The sequence below is a fragment of the Sus scrofa genome, chromosome 16 (genome assembly GCF_000003025.6).
Source record: "Sus scrofa isolate TJ Tabasco breed Duroc chromosome 16, Sscrofa11.1, whole genome shotgun sequence".
NCBI lineage: Eukaryota > Metazoa > Chordata > Mammalia > Artiodactyla > Suidae > Sus > Sus scrofa.
This window is the reverse complement of record NC_010458.4, coordinates 22516051-22536726: the sequence shown is the minus strand read 5'-3', so window position 1 is coordinate 22536726 and position 20676 is coordinate 22516051. Positions and strand designations below refer to the sequence as shown.

The 20676-nt window shown below is 39.6% G+C and overlaps 1 protein-coding gene across 1 annotated transcript in view; it reads left to right on the top strand.

Moving 5' to 3' along the window:
• The window catches only part of NUP155 (nucleoporin 155), a 69677-nt gene extending 53393 nt beyond the window's left edge, over positions 1-16284 (top strand). The window contains exons 26-35 of the mRNA XM_003133893.4: positions 1048-1201; positions 1406-1510; positions 2288-2442; positions 6590-6719; positions 8445-8558; positions 9224-9344; positions 10069-10179; positions 12134-12270; positions 15009-15115; positions 16080-16284. Of these exons, the coding sequence (XP_003133941.2) occupies positions 1048-1201; positions 1406-1510; positions 2288-2442; positions 6590-6719; positions 8445-8558; positions 9224-9344; positions 10069-10179; positions 12134-12270; positions 15009-15115; positions 16080-16218 (1273 nt within the window). The 3' untranslated portion in view covers positions 16219-16284. The remainder of the gene's footprint in view (positions 1-1047; positions 1202-1405; positions 1511-2287; positions 2443-6589; positions 6720-8444; positions 8559-9223; positions 9345-10068; positions 10180-12133; positions 12271-15008; positions 15116-16079) is intronic.

Genomic DNA, 20676 nt, shown 5'->3' with positions numbered 1-20676 from the left:
ACAGAGATAGTATCAGGTCCTTAACCCGATGAGCCACAACAGGAACCTGGATGAAGATTAATAGTATTTTAAATGATGATTTTTAAATCTTCACAGATTCTTAGAGACTGCTTTAAAAAAAAAAAAGTATATCCATTAAGGAAATATATAGCCTACCTAAGACACCTGTTTTGTTTTGTTTAATAGCCACACTCACAGTACATAGAAGTTCCCAGGCCAGGGACTGTATCTGAGCTGCAATTGTGACCTGTGCTGCAGCTGCAGCAACACCAGATCCTTTAACCCACTGCACTGGGCCAGGGGTTGAACCCATGTCTCTGCAAGGACCCCAGCTGCTGCAGTCAGATTCTTTTTTCTTTTCTTTTTTTTTCTTTTTTTTGGCTTTTTAGGGCCGCACTCACAGCACATGGAGGTTGCCAGACTAGGGGTCCAGTCAGAACTACAGCTGCCAGCCTACGCCAGAGCCACAGCAATGCAGGATCGGAGCTGCATCTTCGACCTACACCACAGCTCACGGCAACACCAGATCCTTAATCCACTGAGTGAGGCCAGGGATCAAACCTGCAACTTCATGGTTTGTAGTCAGATTCATTTCCAAAGCACCACAACAGGAACTCCACGCAGTCAAATTGTTAACCCACTCCACCACACATCAGGAACTCCTCGGATGTGTTTTGTTAATACATTCATTTTTATGATTTTACCCTTTTAACCAGATACTTTTCAGACCTATTGGAAAAGTCTATGATTTGTAAAAAAAATTTTTTTTTTTTTGGCCATACCAAAAAAGTGGAATGTGAAATTTCCTGGGCTAGGGATCAAACCTGTGTTGCAGCAGTGCCTGAGCTGCTGCTGTGACAATACCAGATCCTTAACCCACTGCGCCATAAGGGAATTCCTAATACGTAGTATTTTTTATACCAAATTGTGTGTATGTGTGTTTTCTCCAAAATTATTTTTGGTTTGTATTTCAGTTAGATAAGATAAATCACTTGCTAACTAAATAATAACTAAATAACAACTATGTTTCCTTTTCATTCTTTTCAGATTAAACAGTTACAAGTGTATTACAGATACACTTCAAGAACTGGTAAATCAAAGTAAGGCTGCTCCTCAGTCTCCCAGTGTACCCAAAAAACCTGGGCCTCCAGTGTTGTCATCTGATCCCAACATGCTGAGTAATGAAGAAGCAGGACATCATGTAAGGGACATAGCAAATTTTTGTTCTGAAAATACACTGTATTTAGAAGTTCTGTGTGGTGGTGGTGCCTTATCATCTTGGGGAGGGTAGTAGTTCTTAGAACCTACCATTTAAGGATTCTTGATTTCCTACCAGGAGTTATAAGGCTAAGGGTCATGATGATGAGGCTTCGTCTGTGCTGATTTACTGTTTTCTTCATTTTAGTTTGAACAAATGCTTAAATTGTCTCAACGATCCAAAGATGAGCTCTTTAGTATTGCCCTTTATAATTGGCTAATACAAGCTGACCTTGCAGATAAACTGCTACAGGTAAAAGACATTTTTTATACCAGTATTGTTCATTCATATTTTTACGTAACGCAATGGCTAATGCACATATATAGTTTCAGGAAATTCATTCATATTTTTACGTAACCCAGTGGCTTACACACATATATAGTTTTAGGAAATTCATTCATATTTTTATGTAACTCAATGGCTTATGCACATATATACTTTTAGGAAATTCAGTTTCTTACCCTGGATCAACCATGAGGTGTTAATGAAAAGCCAAGTAATGCTGTATCTTTTCATAGTGGCAAGGTAGTCTATTGCTCTAATTTTCCTGTTACTCAAAAGCTGATTGGGATTGTTTATATTATGGGGTGGGAATCATTGGATTGTGAACTAGGAGACCCAAACTTTGTCTTAGCTCTGCCATTAGGTCACTTCACAAAGGCCCTTTCACTATCTCGGGTCTCAGTATTCCCCAGTCTGTAAAGTGAATGTATGGCATTTGATTATTGCCAGGTGCCTTTGAGTTCCGAGTCTAGTAAGTATTCTCAAATTTTATTGAAAGATTTTTAATTGGATTATGCTAGATTGGTTTTTATCTACTGAATGCAACTATCATAGCAATTTATTGATTTCTGTGGTAAAATAATCATATATAATAAGAAAACTGCCCTCTCTTATCTGTTACCGGATTATAATACTGCCTACATATTCATAAAACAAGGTACACTTGTAAAATGATATATTATACTTAGTATGTAAAGAGCAAGTGTGTGGTCAGAAAATGTCGCTGACTAACTGTCCAATTTCCAGATTGCTTCTCCATTTCTAGAGCCACATTTAGTCCGAATGGCCAAAGTTGATCAAAACAAAGTTCGTTACATGGATTTGCTCTGGAGGTATTATGAGAAGAACAGAAGTTTTAGTAATGCTGCTCGTGTCCTATCCAAATTGGCTGACATGCACAGGTATGGCATTATCACTGTGAAGAATACGTAATAACGGCTGTATGTAGTTATACCCAGATTCAGATATAAAAGAAAACCTCATTCAAGTGCACGTATGTAGAATTCTTATGCTTTTACTTGGATTTACCTAAGGTTTATAGTTTTCTCTTTGTTTTGGTTTTAGTAGTGTGTAGGGGGTACCAGATATGTTACAAAGTAGACTCTCTATTCAAAATATCTTCTAAATCCTTTAAAATATGTCTTTAGATTCTTTCCAACAGTAATTAATTACTCTTCTTAATTAAAAGAAAACTTCTCAGGGGCTTTATAATTTTAAATGTTTAACTCCAGACTAACTTCCTCTACTTTCACATTGGTTTATTTATTTATTTATTTAAAATTACCAAAAAGGTCTTAGAGCATATATATTTAGGATTATTAAGAATCCTGTTAGGGAGTTCCGGTCGTGGTGCAGTGGTTAACAAATCCAACTAGGAACCATGAGGTTGCGGGTTCAATCCCAGGCCTTGCTCAGTGGGTTAAGGATCTGGCATTGCCATGAGCTGTGGTGTAGGTTGCAGATGTGGCTCGGATCCTGTGTTGCTGAGGTTCTGGTATAGGCCCGTAGCTACGGCTCCCATTTGACCCCTAGCCTGGGAACCTCCATATGCCGTGGGAAGCAGCCCTAGAAAAGGCAAAAAGACAAAAAAAAAAAAAAAAAGAATCCTGTTAGGAGTTCTCTTGTGGCACAGCAGGTTAAGGATCTGGCATTGTCACTGCAGCAGTTCAGGTCACTTCTGTGACATGGTTCAGTCCCTGGCCTAGAAACTTACTTCCACATGCTTCAGGCATAGCCAAAAAAGAAGGAATTTTGTTTTAAAAAGGCATTAAAATTTCTCATTAGATTATCATATTAGAAGACAACTTAATAAAATTTTGGACAGGCCATTAATTTGACCCTCTTCATTTAGAATTTCCTTTGCCGAAATAACATGCTATTTCTAAAAACTGGAGATTGGTTAAGTTAGGAAGAGGAGGTTATTGAGGCAAAGCTGTTATTAAACCAAGTTAATCGGAATGGTTACTTAGAGTCCAGATGTGGCTGATAGTGTGAGAGAGTGTGTGTCGGTCAGTGTGTACTCATGTGGTTTGAATTATTGTACGTGTGGACCCAAAGCATTTTTTGTCTTCTTGCCCTCCTTGGTCAGAATGGTCACTTGGTTTTTAAGTTTCCTTCACATACAGAAGATGTGGCATACTTACGTCAAAGTGACTTTAATTTCTTTCTTTGGTTTAATAAAAGTTAAAGAATTTAAGTCAGTAGAGGCCTAAAAGCTAATTTCTCACAAAGACCTTGGTCAGGTCATAGTTTTTGTGTAATTAGGAATTGACAACAGGGAGTTGCCCTTGTGGCTCAGTGGTTAACGAACCCAACTAGGATCCATGAGGATGTGGGTTTGATCCCTGGCCTCACTCAGTGGGTTAAGGATCCCGCGTTGCCGTGAGCTATAATGTGGGTTGCAGACATGGCTCGGATCCTGCATTGCTGTGGCTGTGGTATAGAGTGGCAGCTACAGCTCTGATTTGACCCCTAGCCTGGGAACTTCCATATGCCACAGGTGCAGCCCTAAAAAGCAAAAAAAAAAAAAAAAAAAAAACAATTGATATCAGGAAGTTCCCTTGTGGTGCAGCAGATTAAGGATCTGGCATTGCTGCAGCTGTGGTGCAGGTCACAACTGCAGCCCAAGTTCGATAGCTGCAGGAACTTCCACATGCTGTGGGTTTGGCCAAAAAAAAAAAAAAAAAAAAAAAAAGAATTGACAGCATTATTAAATATTTAATAAATTGTAGTTCTGTCTTAAGGTTATGTAATCCATTCCTTTATCAAGTGTTAGAGTACCTATTTTCTCTACTCAGAGATACATATGGACTGTGCATTTTCAGGCCTTCAGTATCTGGTTTCTGGATTACTCTTATCATTTTTCTTAGTGACTCCTAGATACCATTACTATACAAATACTTGTAAGTCATTTCTATCATGCTGCCTATTGCCTGAAATGTTAGAATGGCTCTTAAATGCCCTTCCATTAATGTTTGTTGACTTTGTTCCTTGGTATAATAATTACTATATTCCTGTTATATTCTGAAGTCCTCTAACTTATAAGAACACTGCGCAGTGTCTGTATGTCACACACACACACACCTAATTACCTCCTCATGCGAGGGACCCTGTACATCCACTCTTTTAGGTCACAGCTTACCATCTCCACAATGAAATCTTTTTCCAATTAATATGTTACTCTCTTTCTCACTACACTCTTTTTGCATGTATAGGCTGCATCAAATAAATTGGCAGCGAATGTTCTACTTTAAATGATTTGGAAATGTTACCCACCTTTAAAATGTTTGATTCAAATGGGTTTTTGGTTTTTTTTAAAGAAATGAGAAGGGAGATAAAGCCTTTTAAAAACAAAGCTCCTGGAGTTCCCGTCGTGGCACAGTGGTTAACGAATCCGACTAGGAACCATGAGGTTGCAGGTTCGATCCCTGCCCTTGCTCAGTGGGTTAACGATCCGATGTTGCCATAAGCTGTGGTGTAGGTCACAGACACGGCTCAGATCCTGCGTTGCTGTGGCCCTGGCGTAGGCTGGCAGCTACGGATCCGATTAGCCTGGGAACCTCCATATGCTGCAGGAGTGGCCCTAGAAAAGGCAAAAAAGACAAAAAAAAAAAAAAAAAGAATAAAAGCAAAAAACAAAGCTCTTGAAATTTCTGCTGAGGCGCAAAGGTATTGGTGTCGCTGGAGCGCTGGGACACAGGTTCGATTCCCAGCCCAGCGTTGCCAGGGCTGCAGGGTAGATAGCAAATTGTGGCTCAGGGCCAATCCCTGGTCTGGGAACTTGATGTGCTGAGGGGTGACCCAAAAAGAAAGAAAGTAAAAAAAATAAACAAAGCTGCTAAAGGTACTGCGTCCTTTACATGTTATCTTAAGAGATGGTAATTGCTAAGTCCTGGCATCCACACCTATACTTTACAAGACATGAGAACGGAGATAACTCTTTTTTTCTTTTTGTTTCTTTTTGGAAGGAGAAAATTAAAGGAGCCATAGTTATACAGAAGGACAATTTCTTAAGTAAGACCTTTGAAGTAAAAGCCAGTTTTTTCCTGATTCAGGTTGGAATTTGAGGATATCAAAGTTATGTTTGATACAGTTGGTCTCGGGGGCGGGGGGAGCTGCTTTAGTTAAGATTGGTGGGAGAAGACCTTAGACAAATTATCATTAAAATTCTCAGATGACAAAAATAGGCAGCTATTAAAGACATGGAGGAAGTGGTTCAAGCATAGGACCAATGAATGGTCCCTGCAGAGGCACTGCATCAGATTCAGGTTTATTATGATCAGGGTACGTAAAAGAAAGCCCAGGGGTTGGAAATGGTGAACAAAGAAGGGTGAAGTGAGGCTAGAGGAGGAGTAGGTGAGGCGATTGAGGGGTCCTAAGAATGCATGTGACATAATCTGAATTTTGGTGGGTGTTTTGTTGTTTGGTTTTTTGTTTGTTTGTTTGCTTTTTGCTTTTTAGGGCCGCACTTGCGGCATATGGAGGTTCCCAGGCTAGGGGTCCAATCCTAGCTACAGCTGCCGGCCTACACTACAGCCACAGCAATGCCGGATCCGAGCCTCATCTGCAACCTACACAACAGCTCTCAGCAACACTGGATCCTTAATCCACCGAGCGAGGCCAGGGATCGAACCTGCATCCTCGTGGATTCTACTCAGGTTTGTTACCAATGAGTCAGCTAAGCTACGATGGGAACTCCTGATTTTTGTTTTTAAGAGGACACTCTAGTTGCTGTGTGGAAAATGAAATGTAGTATTGGCCACATTAAAGTAGAGGTGTGACTATCAGGAGTAGTAAAAAAAGTTTAATTTTAGAAGAATCCAAGTTTTAATAAATTAAAGTTTGAAAATAGGAAATGTGGCTGTAACCTAAGTATTTATGTGTCAACTTATATTGTGGATCTGTTTTATTAAAAATCCTATAATTTTTTCAAGTTTCAAATGGCCTTTTATATTAATTTGGTATAAAAAAAGGTGCATCTCAGCGGTATATATGTATATTGGAGCCTTAAGAATTCACATAAATAAAAATAAGGATTTTCCCCCTCAGCACAGAAATTTCACTTCAGCAGCGACTAGAGTACATTGCTCGAGCCATTCTTAGTGCCAAAAGTTCCACTGCCATTTCATCAATAGCTGCAGATGGTGAATTCCTTCATGAATTAGAAGAAAAAATGGAAGTAAGTGCTAATGGTACTTAAACCTTGTCCACATTGATTAGTAGCCACATGTTATTCTGCTTTCCCTCTTCCCCTAATAAATAATAGTTCTGTAGTACTCAGAATTAATTCTGATCTTTTCCACCTCTTTCCTTCCTTCCTTCCTCCTTTCTTTCTTTCTTTCTTTCTTTTTTTTTTTTTTTTTTTGCTTTTTTTAGGGCCACACCCACAACATATGGAGGTTCCCAGGCTAGGGGTCGAATCAGAGCTACAGCTACCAGCATACACCACAGCCACAGCAACACGGGAATCTGAGCCACGCCTGTGACCTACACCACAGCTCATGGCAACACTGGATCACCAACCCACTGAGCAAGGCCAGGGATTGAACCTGCATCCTTATGAATACTAGTTGGTTTCATCTCTGCTGCATCACAACGGGAACTCTCTCCTTTCTTTATATATAAATCTTTCAAAAGATTTTAGAGATATAGCACTTGGGTCCTAGGACATTGCTGTAATCTAAAAGTTTTTTCTGTGGCATTTCTTAAAGGTTTATTCCAACTATCTAACACCAAGTAAATAATGTCACATTCACCATTTCTTCTGAGGCTAGTAAGTAGATGTATGAAGTTAGAGTGGGCTAAACTGCCTTTAGTGAGAGACTAAAAGAAAAACCATGTAATGATCCACATACAGAAGTTCATTTCTCATTCGCAAGATCCAGAGTGGGTATCCTTGATTGGCATGTGGCTTTCTTCCACTTAGTTGATGTCTGTACCCACGTTGTATTTTTTGACTCTGCCATTCCCAGTGGCCTTACCTTTTCCTTTGATCAGAGGGAGGAAAGCAGAAAAGAGCATGTAAGAAGCACATTCACTCTTAAAAACCTCAGCCCTAAAGAGACCTACTTTACTCCCATTTACATTCCTTTGAAGAGAACATAATCTTACGGCCCTGCTCTTTGCAGGAGGCTGGGAATGATAGTCTTATCATTTTGTCTGACTTGTAGTCATGGGAGAAACAGGCACTGGTGGGAAGCAAATGCTCTCTGTCCCAGCAGTCCCTGAGAAATCTTCTGTGTTGATGTGAAGAATTTAGCCTGTTAAGATAAAAGTCTTTATTTATACATTTTTTTTAATTGAGGTAGGAATTACCATCGTGGCACAGGGGAAACAAATCCGACTAGGAACCATGAGGTTGTGGGTTTGATCCCTGGCCTCACTTAGTGGGTTGGGGATCTGGTGTTGCCGTGAGCTGTGGTGTAGGTTGCAGGCGAGCCTCGGATCTGGCATTGCTGTGGCTCTGGTGTAGGCCAGCAGCAATAGCTCAGATTATACCCTAGCCTGGGAACCTCCATGTGCCCCGAGTGTGGCCCTAAAAAGACCAAAAAAGAAAAAAAGAAAAAAGAAATGAAATTGAGGTAGAATTGACATATAACGGCTATTTAGGTATACAACGTAATGATTAAATATTTCTATACGTTGCGAAATGATCCACAAGTCTAATTAAAATCTGTCAATAAATGATTACAAAACTTTTTTTCCTGTGATGAGAACTTAATAAGAGCTACTCTCTTAGCAATTTTCAAATATGCAATACAGTGTGATTATCTATAGTCACTATGCTGTTATTTATACATTATTTTTATTTTAACAAACTTATGTCATACTACGAGTTGTTCCTTCAAGTACCTGTTGATTAATCATAAAGAGCTTAAGACTTACTTTTTTCTATCGGAACTAGGTTGCGAGGATTCAACTTCAGATACAAGAGACACTGCAGAGGCAATATTCCCATCATTCTTCTGTACAGGATGCAATTTCTCAACTAGATTCTGAGCTAATGGACATAACTAAGGTAATAAAAAAGCAAATGAGATTCCTCTAGCAGTCACCTGTCGTCTACAAATTCCTTGTGTCTTTTGCATTTTACTTTGTGTTCCATGGGAAGGATTAGCCTATCTCCACAAAATAAGATAAGCCATCTTTGGAAGCATATAATCATGTTGACAAATCACTGCTGTGGTATCTGTCTCAAAAAGAGCTGGGTTTCTCTTTCTAGGCCAGTTTCTATCAGTAACCTCACATGGGCCTTTGTTAAAACTCCTGCCATATATTTTATAGCCTTGTTGTTGTCTTGAAAAAGTAACTTCCAGTTGAAGAACTTTCCAAGTTTCACCTACTTTGTGCCCTCCCCAGCAGTTTCTTCTTCAATTATTCCTGGGTATTTTTCTTAGTATCCTTATATTTCTCAGTATTTCCATGATTTTCCAAACCTTAGTTTAGACAACACTAAAAAATATCATTGCAGCATCTTCCTCTCCCCCAAGGGAAAAAAAGGCACACATATTGAAATCTGTGCCATTCTCAATCTGGCATTAGGACCAGCTACATGTCATCACATCTTTATATATTTTAGGAACTTTAGATAAAATCTTTGGTTACTTTTAACTTACAGGGTGTTCTTCACTGTTAATTTTTGAATACTAACCTCTGGTTGGATGTTGACATTTTCTCCCACAGCTTTATGGGGAATTTGCTGACCCATTTAAACTTGCAGAGTGTAAACTTGCAATAATTCATTGTGCTGGTTATTCAGACCCTATATTGGTGCAGACACTTTGGCAAGATATCATAGAGAAAGGTAAGCGTTCACTTATAGGTATATTAGTTATACATTATTTAGTGACTTGTTAGAAGAATGAATGTAAACTGCTAGTTGTCATATATCCAGGGCTCACGAGAATCGGCTATACCTAAACAGTGTAAGCAGAGAGTGCCTGCATGTGGTGGAGGGTGATCCTATAGAAAATGATCCCAGTGAATATTTGAGAGGATTCTCAGAAAAGATGTGTCATTTTCGTGGTTTGTACTGCTTAATAAGAGATTCTGAGACACTTAACTCAGAATATCATAACCAGTGCCCTCAATAGATGAATGTATATCATTAACAGAAACATTGGGAGTTCCCGTCGTGGCGCAGTGGTTAACGAATCCGACTAGGAACCATGAGGTTGCGGGTTCGGTCCCTGCCCTTGCTCAGTGGGTTGGCTATCCGGCGTTGCCGTGAGCTGTGGTGGAGGTCGCAGACGCGGCTCGGATCCTGCGTTGCTGTGGCTCTGGCGTAGGCCGGTGGCTATGGCTCCGATTGGACCCCTAGCCTGGGAACCTCCACATGCCGCAGGGGCGGCCCAAGAAATAGCAAAAAGACAAAAAAAAAAAAAAAAGCAGAAACATTGAATCTGCTCATTAGATTAATATGAGTACAAGTTCTGCAGTGTTTTCTACCTTGAAACAATAAAATAGTCAATTAAAATTTTTACATTAAAAACAATATGTGTTTCTAACGGCCTGTCTCTTTCTTGCAGAACTAAACGAAAGTGTGACACTGAGCTCCCCAGACCGGATGCATGCTCTTAGTCTCAAGATTGTGCTCCTTGGCAAGATTTATGCTGGCACACCTCGCTTCTTTCCTTTAGGTAAGCCATAACCTTAGCTATTGTATAGGTTTTTGGTTGTGTTTTTGTTTTGATAGTTTTCTCCACTGACATGGAAGAAGAAGGTCAGTGAATTTTAGAGCAAAACTGTTCTGTTATTGTGATTTACTAGTTCTACAGTTTAATTCTGCCTCTCCAGAAAGAAGGACCTCCAGTGAAGATGATAGAATTTATTGATAAATAGTTGGATGTGAAAGTTTCTTTGCCTGACCTTCCCAAGTTTATAAATCTTGGGATAGTGCTAACAGACAATTGTGATTATACTGTGGGTAACCCTATTCAAGTTTGAAGAGAAGGGAAAAATGGCTGGTGTTTTTGTGCATGAATAATCTGTGACTGAATCTGTGACGGAATCTGCGACTGATTCAGACTGATTTAAACTGACTGCTGTTTAAAATAGCAAGTAGGTGTGTTAAAAAAGTGATTTTTGTGAATCCCTTTTTAAACCAAATATGTTAACTATTATGAGTAGTAGGAGACCTACTATTGTGACAAAATGCGGTCAAATATACAGTCAAGTTTTATTATGACATAATTATAATGTTATTGCAGAACTCTTATTTGCCAACCTAATAGTGTTTTCTTCGGTTGTAAAAAAAACAGAATCAACATAAATATATTCATACAGTAGAATGTTAAGTATTTTGCGTTTTTGAATAATGCTGAGAAACATGGAAGTGCTTATAACATAACGTTGAATTGTTTTTAAAATATGAAGATACAGACTTGTGTACAGATCTTTTCTGATTTAGGATGTATTCCCTGGCCATGGTAAGAAATAAAACCATTATAATCACACACTTATTTCTTACAAATACAGTATTAAAAACTGCCGTGCCAGTTCATTGATGAGAAAAGTAGAAAGATGTAAATTGACCAAAGATTTTTAATTATTGAGCCCAATAAAATTTAGAGCAGAAAAGGCCTTCCTTTTTTCTCTCACTCCTTTCATAGCAAATAGGTGCTGGGGACTAAAAACTAGAACAAACTTAGAGTCTTTAGAAGTTTTATTACCTATCTGAAGTCTCTGTATGGTAACTGATAGGGGACGTGCAGGTTCAGTAGCAGTTTTTTCAGTGATTCCTCTTGCCCATGGATATTCACATTGGTCAGTCTCAGACTTCGAATACCGTAAACACGAATTTGATTGTTACCATTACGATCTTATTTGTGACGTAACAGGTAGTAAAAAATGTGAATGGGGCCACCAGTAGAATAATCAGATAACTTATGAATCTTATAAATTCTACATTTAATATTTCTTTTACAGTAGCCCTTCTTTTCTGAAAAGCTGCTAAATTGAAGAAATAGTATTTCAGTATATTAAAGAAATGTTATTAATGGATCTTCTCCATTAGTGGAATTATGAATGATTTCTCTTTTCTTCTTGTACCTTTCTCTTTTTTTCCAAATTCGCTGTAATAACTGTTCTTTTCCTAATAGCTTTAAAGTGTAATTGAATAGTTTTAGCATATTCACAGAGTTGTGCAGCCATCACCACAATTATATTCAGGCCATTTTCATCACCCCAAAAAGAAATTATCTCTACCCTTAGCTCTAGGCAACCACTAATCTACTTTCTGTCTCTATAGATTTGCCTATTTTGTATTTGCTTTATTTTTATTAAGAAAAAATTTTTTTGAAAATTGTTTTTTTTCTTAAGATTTCCCTCTAGAAACTGCCTAGTTATGAATAAGGCCTACTATTTACTATCAAAATGTAATAATTCTACAATAACAAAAAAAGTAGTAGTTATATGAGGTCAAGGACATATTAACTAATCTTATTATGGAAAATGTTTTGTAAAATGTGTGTATATCAAATCATCCCATGTATACCTTAAACTTATGCAGTGTTACATGTCAATTATATCTTTATGAAGCAGGGCCAAAGAAAGAGTTAACAGTCCCAATTTATTATCTTTGTCTCTCCCCAGATTTTATTGTGCAGTTCTTAGAGCAGCAAGTTTGTACTTTGAACTGGGATGTGGGTTTTGTAATACAGACAATGAATGAAATTGGAGTGCCATTACCTAGACTACTGGAAGTATATGATCACTTGTTCAAGTCACGGGTAAGGAAAGTATTAAATAAAATTATTTAGTTAAATCAGTTAACTTTTTCTGGATTCAGGAGTGGAGTATTATGATTGCATGTTTATGAGTATCTAATACAGTTGCATCAGAAATTTGCTTTATTGGTTGAATATCAGAAATTATCATATTTCTAGAGTTCCCTGGTGGCACAGTGGGAACTAGGGTGTTGTCACCCCCATGGCTTGGGACACTGTGGTGGCACAGGTTTGATCCCTGGCCCTGAAACTTAGGTATGCTGTGGGCAGAGCCAAAAAAAAAAAAAAAGAAATTTTTGTACTTCAGATTTTTAAAAGTAATAGAGTTGCTTTGCTGAATATCATGATAAAAATTATTTTTTAATATTAATAAACATTTGCTTTACTCTAAGTGGAATAGGCTAAGTATTCAGACTTCATTTACTTTTTTTTTTTTGTCTTTTTGCCATTTCTTGGGTCGCTCCTGTGGCATATGGAGGTTCCCAGGCTAGGGGTCCAATCGGAGCCACAGCAATGCGGGATCCGAGCCGCGGCTTCGACCTACACCACAGCTCACGGCAACGCCAGATCCTTAACCCACTGAGCAAGGGCAGGGATGGAACCCGCAACCTCATGGTTCCTAGTCGGATTCGTTAACTACTGAGCCACGACGGGAATTCCCAGACTTCATTTACTTTAAAGAACAAAATATCAGTGTATTCACTGTAACCTCATCTAATAAATCAGTGCTTAAAAGATCTTCCTTGGAGTTCTCTAGTAGTGCACTGGGTTAAGGATCCAGCATTGTCACTGCAGTGGCCCAGGTCACTGCTCTGGTACAGAGTCGATCTCTGGCTCAGAAACTTCAGAAGCCACAAGCACATCAAAAAAAAAAAAAAAATACAAACAAAAAAAACAGTCTTTCTCACTACAAGAAAAAAAGGAAAACTTAACTATGTATGATAACAAATGGTAACTAGACTTACTATGGTGATCATTTTGCAGTTAATACAAACAGTGAATCATTGTATTGTACACTTGAAACTAATATAATGTTATATGTCAATTAAACCTCAATTTTTTTTTAAAAAAAAGTGCTCTTTCTCACTGTATTGAACCTTATCAGACTATATGTTTTGAAGTTTTTATCCTAAGATAAAAGAACCAAATGAAACCTTGTTGAACTAGGTTATTTTTAGTACTAGGCATGATTATAGCAGCAGCATCAAAACATTCATACAGTGCTTTTTAAGGCATTTGTATATCTCATTAAACCTCACAGTGAGCCTGTGATACAAATGAGCAAGTAGTAGTATCCTCATCTTCTACTACATCTGACAAGGGCAGAGAGGTTAAATAACCTGCTCAAGGGAGTTCCCGGCTGTGGCTCGGTGGATTAAGAACTCAACATAGTGTGCATGAACCTGTAGGTTCGATCCCTGGCCTCACTCAGTGGGGTAAGTGTCCAGCATTGCCGCAAGCTGCAGCATAGGTGACAGATGCAGCTCAGATCCCGTGTTGCCATGGCTGTGTTGAAGGCCCCAGCTGCAGCTCACATTCGACTTCTGGCCCGGAAAACTTCCATATGTCTCAGGTGTGGCTATAAAATAAATAAATAAATAAATAAAATAGTAATACTAACCTGGTCAAGTCACATGGCTGGTAATGGTAAAGCCAGAGCTAGAATTAAGATTCTTTCTTACTTTCTTTTTCTGCCCTTTTTTTTTTTTTTTCCCCATCTGCATTCATGGCATATGGAAGTTCCTGGGCCAGAGACTAAATCCGAGCCACATCTGCAGCGTACACACACCACAGCTGCAGCAGTGCTGGATCCTTAACCTACTACGCCAGGTATCGAACCAGCAACTCCATGGAGACAAACCGGATTATTAACCCACTGTACCACAGCAGGAACTCTGAATAAGATTCTTTGACTGCTAGTTTAGGCTGTTATTTACATTGTCTGCATAGGTTCAAAGTAAAAATGGTGTCACAGCCATTAGGAATAGATGGCCTAAATAGGAAATTTGCATGCTGTCCGAAGTGGATTGATATATCAAATATCCTTCCTAAATGACATCACAATGCAGTTTTCAATGCTGTTCAGTATTAAACATAATCAGATAAATAATTTAGCAACCACATAATACTAATTTTTGTTTTTTGTTTTTTTTTTTTTTTTTGCCACACCCGCGGCATGTGGAAGTTCCTGGGGCCAGGGATTGAATTTGAGTAGCATCTGTGACCCATACCACAGCTGTAGCAGCACTGTATCTGTAACCCACTATACCAGGCTGGGGACCAAACCCACACCAAAGAGAACACCGGATCCTTAACCTGCTATACTAAGGCGGGAACTCCAAATACTTATTTTAATATCAGTTAATTTTGCTTTGGGCTCTGATGACTTTGTGTGTGTGTGTCTTTCTTTTTGTCTTTTCTAGGGCCATACCCGCAGTATATGCAGGTTCCCAGGCTAGGGGTCCAATCGGAGCTGTAGCTGTCAGCCTACGTACGCCACAGCCACAGCAACATGGGATCCAAGCTGCGTCTGCAACCCACACCACAGCTCATGGCAACGAGGGATCCTTAACTCACTGAGCGAGGCCAGGGATCAAACCCACAACCTCATGGTTCCTAGTGGGATTCGTTAACCTCTGAGCCACGGCAGGAACTCCTCTGATGGCTATTTTAACATAAATTATTGAAAAATTAGTTGACAAAATTTGCCTTAAAACTCATGATGTATATTTTCTTTGTAGGATCCATTCTGGAATAGAATGAAGAAGCCACTGCACCTTTTGGACTGTATACATGTACTATTGACAAGATATGTTGGGAATCCTAGCCAGGTTTTAAATTGTGAGAGGTAATTATGAATTAGATACTGTATTATAACAAAGACTTTTAAATGTATCTAATAAATATCTGGGTAACAGACTTGGAGACAGGGGGGCACCGTATGGAGACTGAAAGAAATGTGGAAGATTAAAGCTCTTGTATGTGTTTGCAATAACTATCTGAACAATGTCAAGCAGCATGTATGAGAGGTGAGAGTTTTCTCCCTTTTTCAACCCTTGTCCTGAATTTTTTCTGCAAGTGAAAGGATACAATTATGAATTACTCCTAAACTCCTTCCACTTTGAATTAGGTACCTAAAAAGTTCAGTGTGTTTTATGTCTTTATGATATTATTGGCCATTTCAAAGTATATTTGTTTGAAAAGGCCAAAAAGATGTAGTTTTTGCCTTTTGTTTTTTGTTTTTTGGGTTTTTTTGTTTGTTTTTTGTTTTGCTTTCTTTAAGGGCCACACCCGTGGCATATGGAGGTTCCCAGGCTAGGGGTCAAATAGGAGCTATAGTTGACGGCCTTTTCCACAGCCACAGCAATGCAGGATCCGAGGCGCATCTGACCTACACACAGCTTACGACAGTACCAGATCCTTAACCCACTGAGCAAGGCCAGGGATCAAACCTGCTTCTTCATGGATGCTAATGAGATTCCTTAACTGCTGAGCCACGACGGGAATTCCTGTAAATAATTTAATATTAATCTAAGGAGTCTTTCCTTATTGCCTCCTTCTCGTTATAAAACCTTGAAAAGGATCTTGGTGGTGTTGTGGTAATCTACTTACCCTCTGAGTTTCCTTCTCTATTTTCATTTATTTGTCATTTACTTAATCACGTGATCCTTCCTCTTCTGTGGGACTGTAAATAAGGTTAGCGGAAGTTGAAGGGAAGTCCTGTAGGAAGAAATGTTTCTAAATGTGTAGATAATTGATCAGGTGTCTCTCTCTCTCTCTCTCTCTCTCTCTTTTTTTTTTTTTTTTAACAGGAGAAGATTCACAAATCTCTGCCTGGATGCTGTTTGTGGTTATCTAGTTGAGCTCCAGTCTATGAGCTCCTCAGCAGCAGTACAAGCCATCACTGGGAATTTTAAATCTCTTCAGGCTAAACTAGAACGGCTTCATTAATTATTGTAATGTATTTTCATTCATGCGTTTTGATCTGTAAAATAAAAGCTCAGCTGGATCCTGGTATCAGATGCTCCTAAATTTAAGAATTTAAGAACAATTTTAGTAGAAGTATGTGGTTTTGTTTGGTTTTGGTTTGGTTTTGGTTTTGACTGTGTTCATGACATGTGGAAGTTCCTGGACCAGGGATCAAACCTGTGCCATAGTAGCAACCCAAGCCACTGCAGTGATAACGCTGGATCCTTCACCTGCTGTGCCACAAGGGAACTCCCAAGAAGTATGTTTTTACTAAGTAGCTTGTACCAGTACATTTGCCAGATGAATTCTTTTTTATTACATAATATTTTGTTTTTTTATTAATCAGGTTAAAAAAAAACCTTAGGGAGTTCCCGATGTGGCGCAGTGGTTAACGAATCCGACTAGGAACCATGAGGTTGCGGGTTCGGTCCCTGCCCTTGCTCAGAGGGTTGGCGATCCGGCGTTGCCGTGAGCTGTGGTGTAGGTTGCAGACGCGGCTCGGATCCCGCGTTGCTGTGGCTCTGGCGTAGGCCGGTGGCTACAGCTCTGATTAGACCCCTAGCCTGGGAACCTCCATATGCCGCGGGAGCGGCCCAAGAAATAGCAGCAACAACAACAACAACAACAAAGACCAAAAAAAAAAAAAAAAACCTTAGATTATTTATGATTTTAACACAAGGATGAAAAAATAAGAAACTCTTTATTTTGGGAGTTCCCATTGTAGCTCAGCAAAATTGAATCTGACTAGTATCCATGATGACGCAGGTTTGATCCCTGGCCTTGCTCAGTGGGTTAAGGATCTGGTATTGCTGTGAGCCGTGGTTAGGTCGCAGACACGGCTGGGAGCTCGCATTGCTGTGGCTGTGGTGTAGGCCAGCAGCTACACCTCTGATTCATCCCCTAGCTTGGGAACCTCCATATGCTGCAAGCACGACTCTAAAAAGCAAAAAAACCCCTCTTATTTTGAATTTATAGTATTCGTTCTTAAGTTAGATCAACTATCAAAACTTAACTAGGCTAGCTGAGCACATCCAGTCTCATGATACTGGAGTCTACAACAGTTCTTAAATAGGCAAATAAAGTGTCTCTTTTAAAAAGTTCTTTAGGTTTTGGGCTCATCCTTGGAAAGGAATTTCCTCAAACTACTAATTTTACCAGTTACAGTCCTTGAAGATTAATACACACCACGGTTGTTTCTTGAGCAGATGATAAACTTATAACCAATGTTCTATGTACCAAAAAACCTGTACAGGGAGATTACTCTTTTCCCTTAGTGTCTGCCTGGCTCTTCTTTGGCCTGTGACTACTGATTATTTTAGAGCAATGCTTCTCAAAGTGTGTGTACCAAACCAGCACATGAGCATCATCTGGGAGTATGTTAGAATTTCAGATTTTCCTGCACAGTCTCAAATCTACTCAATCTAAAACTTTGGGGTGAGTCCTAGTACTCTGTGTTTTAACAGCCCCTTCAGGACATTCTGGTACATGTCACATTTGAGGACCACTGCATTAGAGGATACAACTAGTTTATTGACCAAGCTCCCTATCTGATTCCCCCTCCTCTTCCTGCCCTCATCAGTAACTACAAAACATGAATTTTACCCAAGACCTGATATATAAAGCAAAACTGTTGGTAATATGGTTTTTAATCTTCAACAAAATTAGAACAACGAAACCACATGCCCCAAAGTCATGGCAGCAGTGATGGAGGAGAAAGGAGTGGGAATGACCAGGACCAACCAAAAAAGCAAGAACAAAGGAGTTCTCCCTGTGGCACAATGGGATTGGTGGTGTCTTGGGAGCGCTAGGACACAGGTTCAATCCCTGGCCCAGCACAGTGGGTTAGAGACTCAGACCTGATCCATGGCCCGGGAACTCCATATGGCACGGGCCAAGAAGAAGAAAAAGAAGAAGAAAAAAACCAAGAACATGATCTCCTTTTCCTTCCCCCCCTTTTTTTTGGGGGATGGGCACACCTAGCACCCATCACATGCAGAATTCCAGGGCCAGGGATCAAACCCACACCCCAGTATCGACCCAAGCCACTGCAGTGACAACACCAAGTTCTGAACCCACTGCCCCACAAGAGAACTCTTCCTTCCTGTTAGCTTTTTTTTTTTTTTTTTTTTTTTTTGCTATTTCTTGGGCTGCTCCCTCGACATATGGAGGTTCCCAGGCTAGGGGTCCAATCGGAGCTGTAGCCACTGGCCTACACCAGAGCCACAGCAACGTGGGATCCGAGCCGCGTCTGCAACCTACACCACAGCTCACAGCAACGCCAGATCGTTAACCCACTGAGCAAGGGCAGGGACCGAACCCGCAACCTCATGGTTCCTAGTCGGATTCGTTAACCACTGCGCCACGACGGGAATTCCCCTTCCTCTTAGCTTTTATACTACCAAGAGTAATTGCCTTCTGCCTGTTGTCACTAATGCTTATCTAACATTGGTTTTAAAGTACATTTTCAGTTCTGCTGTGGCACAACAGGTTATGGATCCGGTGTTGCCACAGCTATGGTGAAGGTCACAGCTGTGGCTCGGATTCGATCCTGGGCCCGTGAACTTCCCTATGCTATGGATGCCGCTGAAAAAGAAAAAACAATAACAACAACAGAGGTTCCATCTCCAACACAGTGGTGATACTGGTGGTTAGTGGATCAGACTTGGAGTAGCATTTTTCCAGCACATTTATTCACTTTACTTTTTTATTTTGTATTTGGTGTTCATTCAACACATTATTTCTTTATAGTGACTATTAAACATATAGATGATAATATGTGGAGTATATGAAACAGCATTCAGTATAGGCAGTGAGGAGTAGTGCATGTCTTGGTTTTTTGTCTTATATTTTAGGTAGATCATTTTAGTATGGTGAAATGGTTAAGAAAGAAGAGAAAAATCTATTTTGAGTAACTGTACAAGGTATGCATGTAATGTGTTTTTCAACATTTGTTTGGTATAACATACCTGACTTACTAGTAACTTGGTTGGTGAAAACCACTCTGCTATCCACATAAACTTCCTCCACTGTTATGGTTTATAGTTAATTTCACCTCAGAACTCACAGGTAACTCATTCTCTTCCTCAGGATACTTCCTGCTTCCATCTTTTTTCCTCTTAACTCATGAGGGGAAAGTTTATGATAGTGATACAGTTGTATCAAGGAAATAAAGAAATAGAACACTGAATCTAAGGGTCTTAAAAGGCGCACGTTTTCCTTTTATTTTCTATCAGTTTTTTCATTTGCGTTCTCCTAGAAGTTTTCAGAATATTTTTGATTCTTCTGGTAAATCACTTAAACTCTTCGAAGTTTAACTTTCCTCATAAGGAGATTGAAGCTAAATGCTAAGACTTTCTTAAATTCAAAAATTTGTAGAAACTAATCTATTTTTATTCAGTTTTGTTGTTTTGCTTCACTTACTAGTTATACTATTGTTTACTTTTTCAAAAAAATTGCTGCTGCATTATGGCATGTTTGAAATTAAACATTTGTTTTAAAACTCAGTTATGCTATTTGTATTTTGGCAGCTCTTATTAGGAAGAATAACTCTTTAGAGTGTGTATGTATGTATGTATTTTTGCTTTTTAGGGCTGCACTCACAGCATACAGAGGTTCCCACGCTAGGGAGTCCAATCAGAGCCACAGCTGCCGGCCTCCACCCAGCCACAGCAACTCGGAATCCAAGCCGCATCTGTGACCTACACCACAGCTCACGGCAACACCAGATCTTTAACCCACTGAGTGAGGCCCGGGGTCAAACGCGCAACCTCATGGTTCCTAGTTGGATTCGTTTCCATTGCACCATGATGGGAACTCCAAATAACTCTTTTTAAAATTAATTAGTTTATCACGTGGGAGCTAGGACAATCACATCTCTAGCCCACACCTGAGAGTCTACCTGTGTAATGAACATTTCCACTTGAGTGACTGCCAAAGCTCCTCATTCTGAACATGGTGGAATCTGCCCTCCTCTCTCTGCCTTCTGCCTACTTTTGTTCCTCTTCATGTTCTACCTCAGTCTTTATTATCTATTCACATCTGAAATGTGTCATCTTTAAATTCTTTCCTCTCCTTCCAAATCCAATTAGTAACCAATTTCTAAGCAAGTCTCCTTTCTTAGCGAAGAAATATCTATCCAATTACTTCACTGTTTTAGGTCTTCAGGGTTTAATCAGGTTAGCTTATCTCACTTTGATGCTTACAGTAGTGTGTAAGTGGTCTTCCTGCCTCTTATTTGATATTCCCCCGCTTTTTTTTTTTATATTTTATTTTATTTTTGGTCTTTTTGTTGTTGTTGTTGCTATTTCTTGGGCCGCTCCCTCGGCATATGGAGGTTCCCAGGCTAGGGGTTGAATCGGAGCTGTAGCCACCGGCCTACGCCAGAGCCACAGCAACACAGGATCTGAGCCGCGTCTGCAACCTACACCACAGCTCACGGCA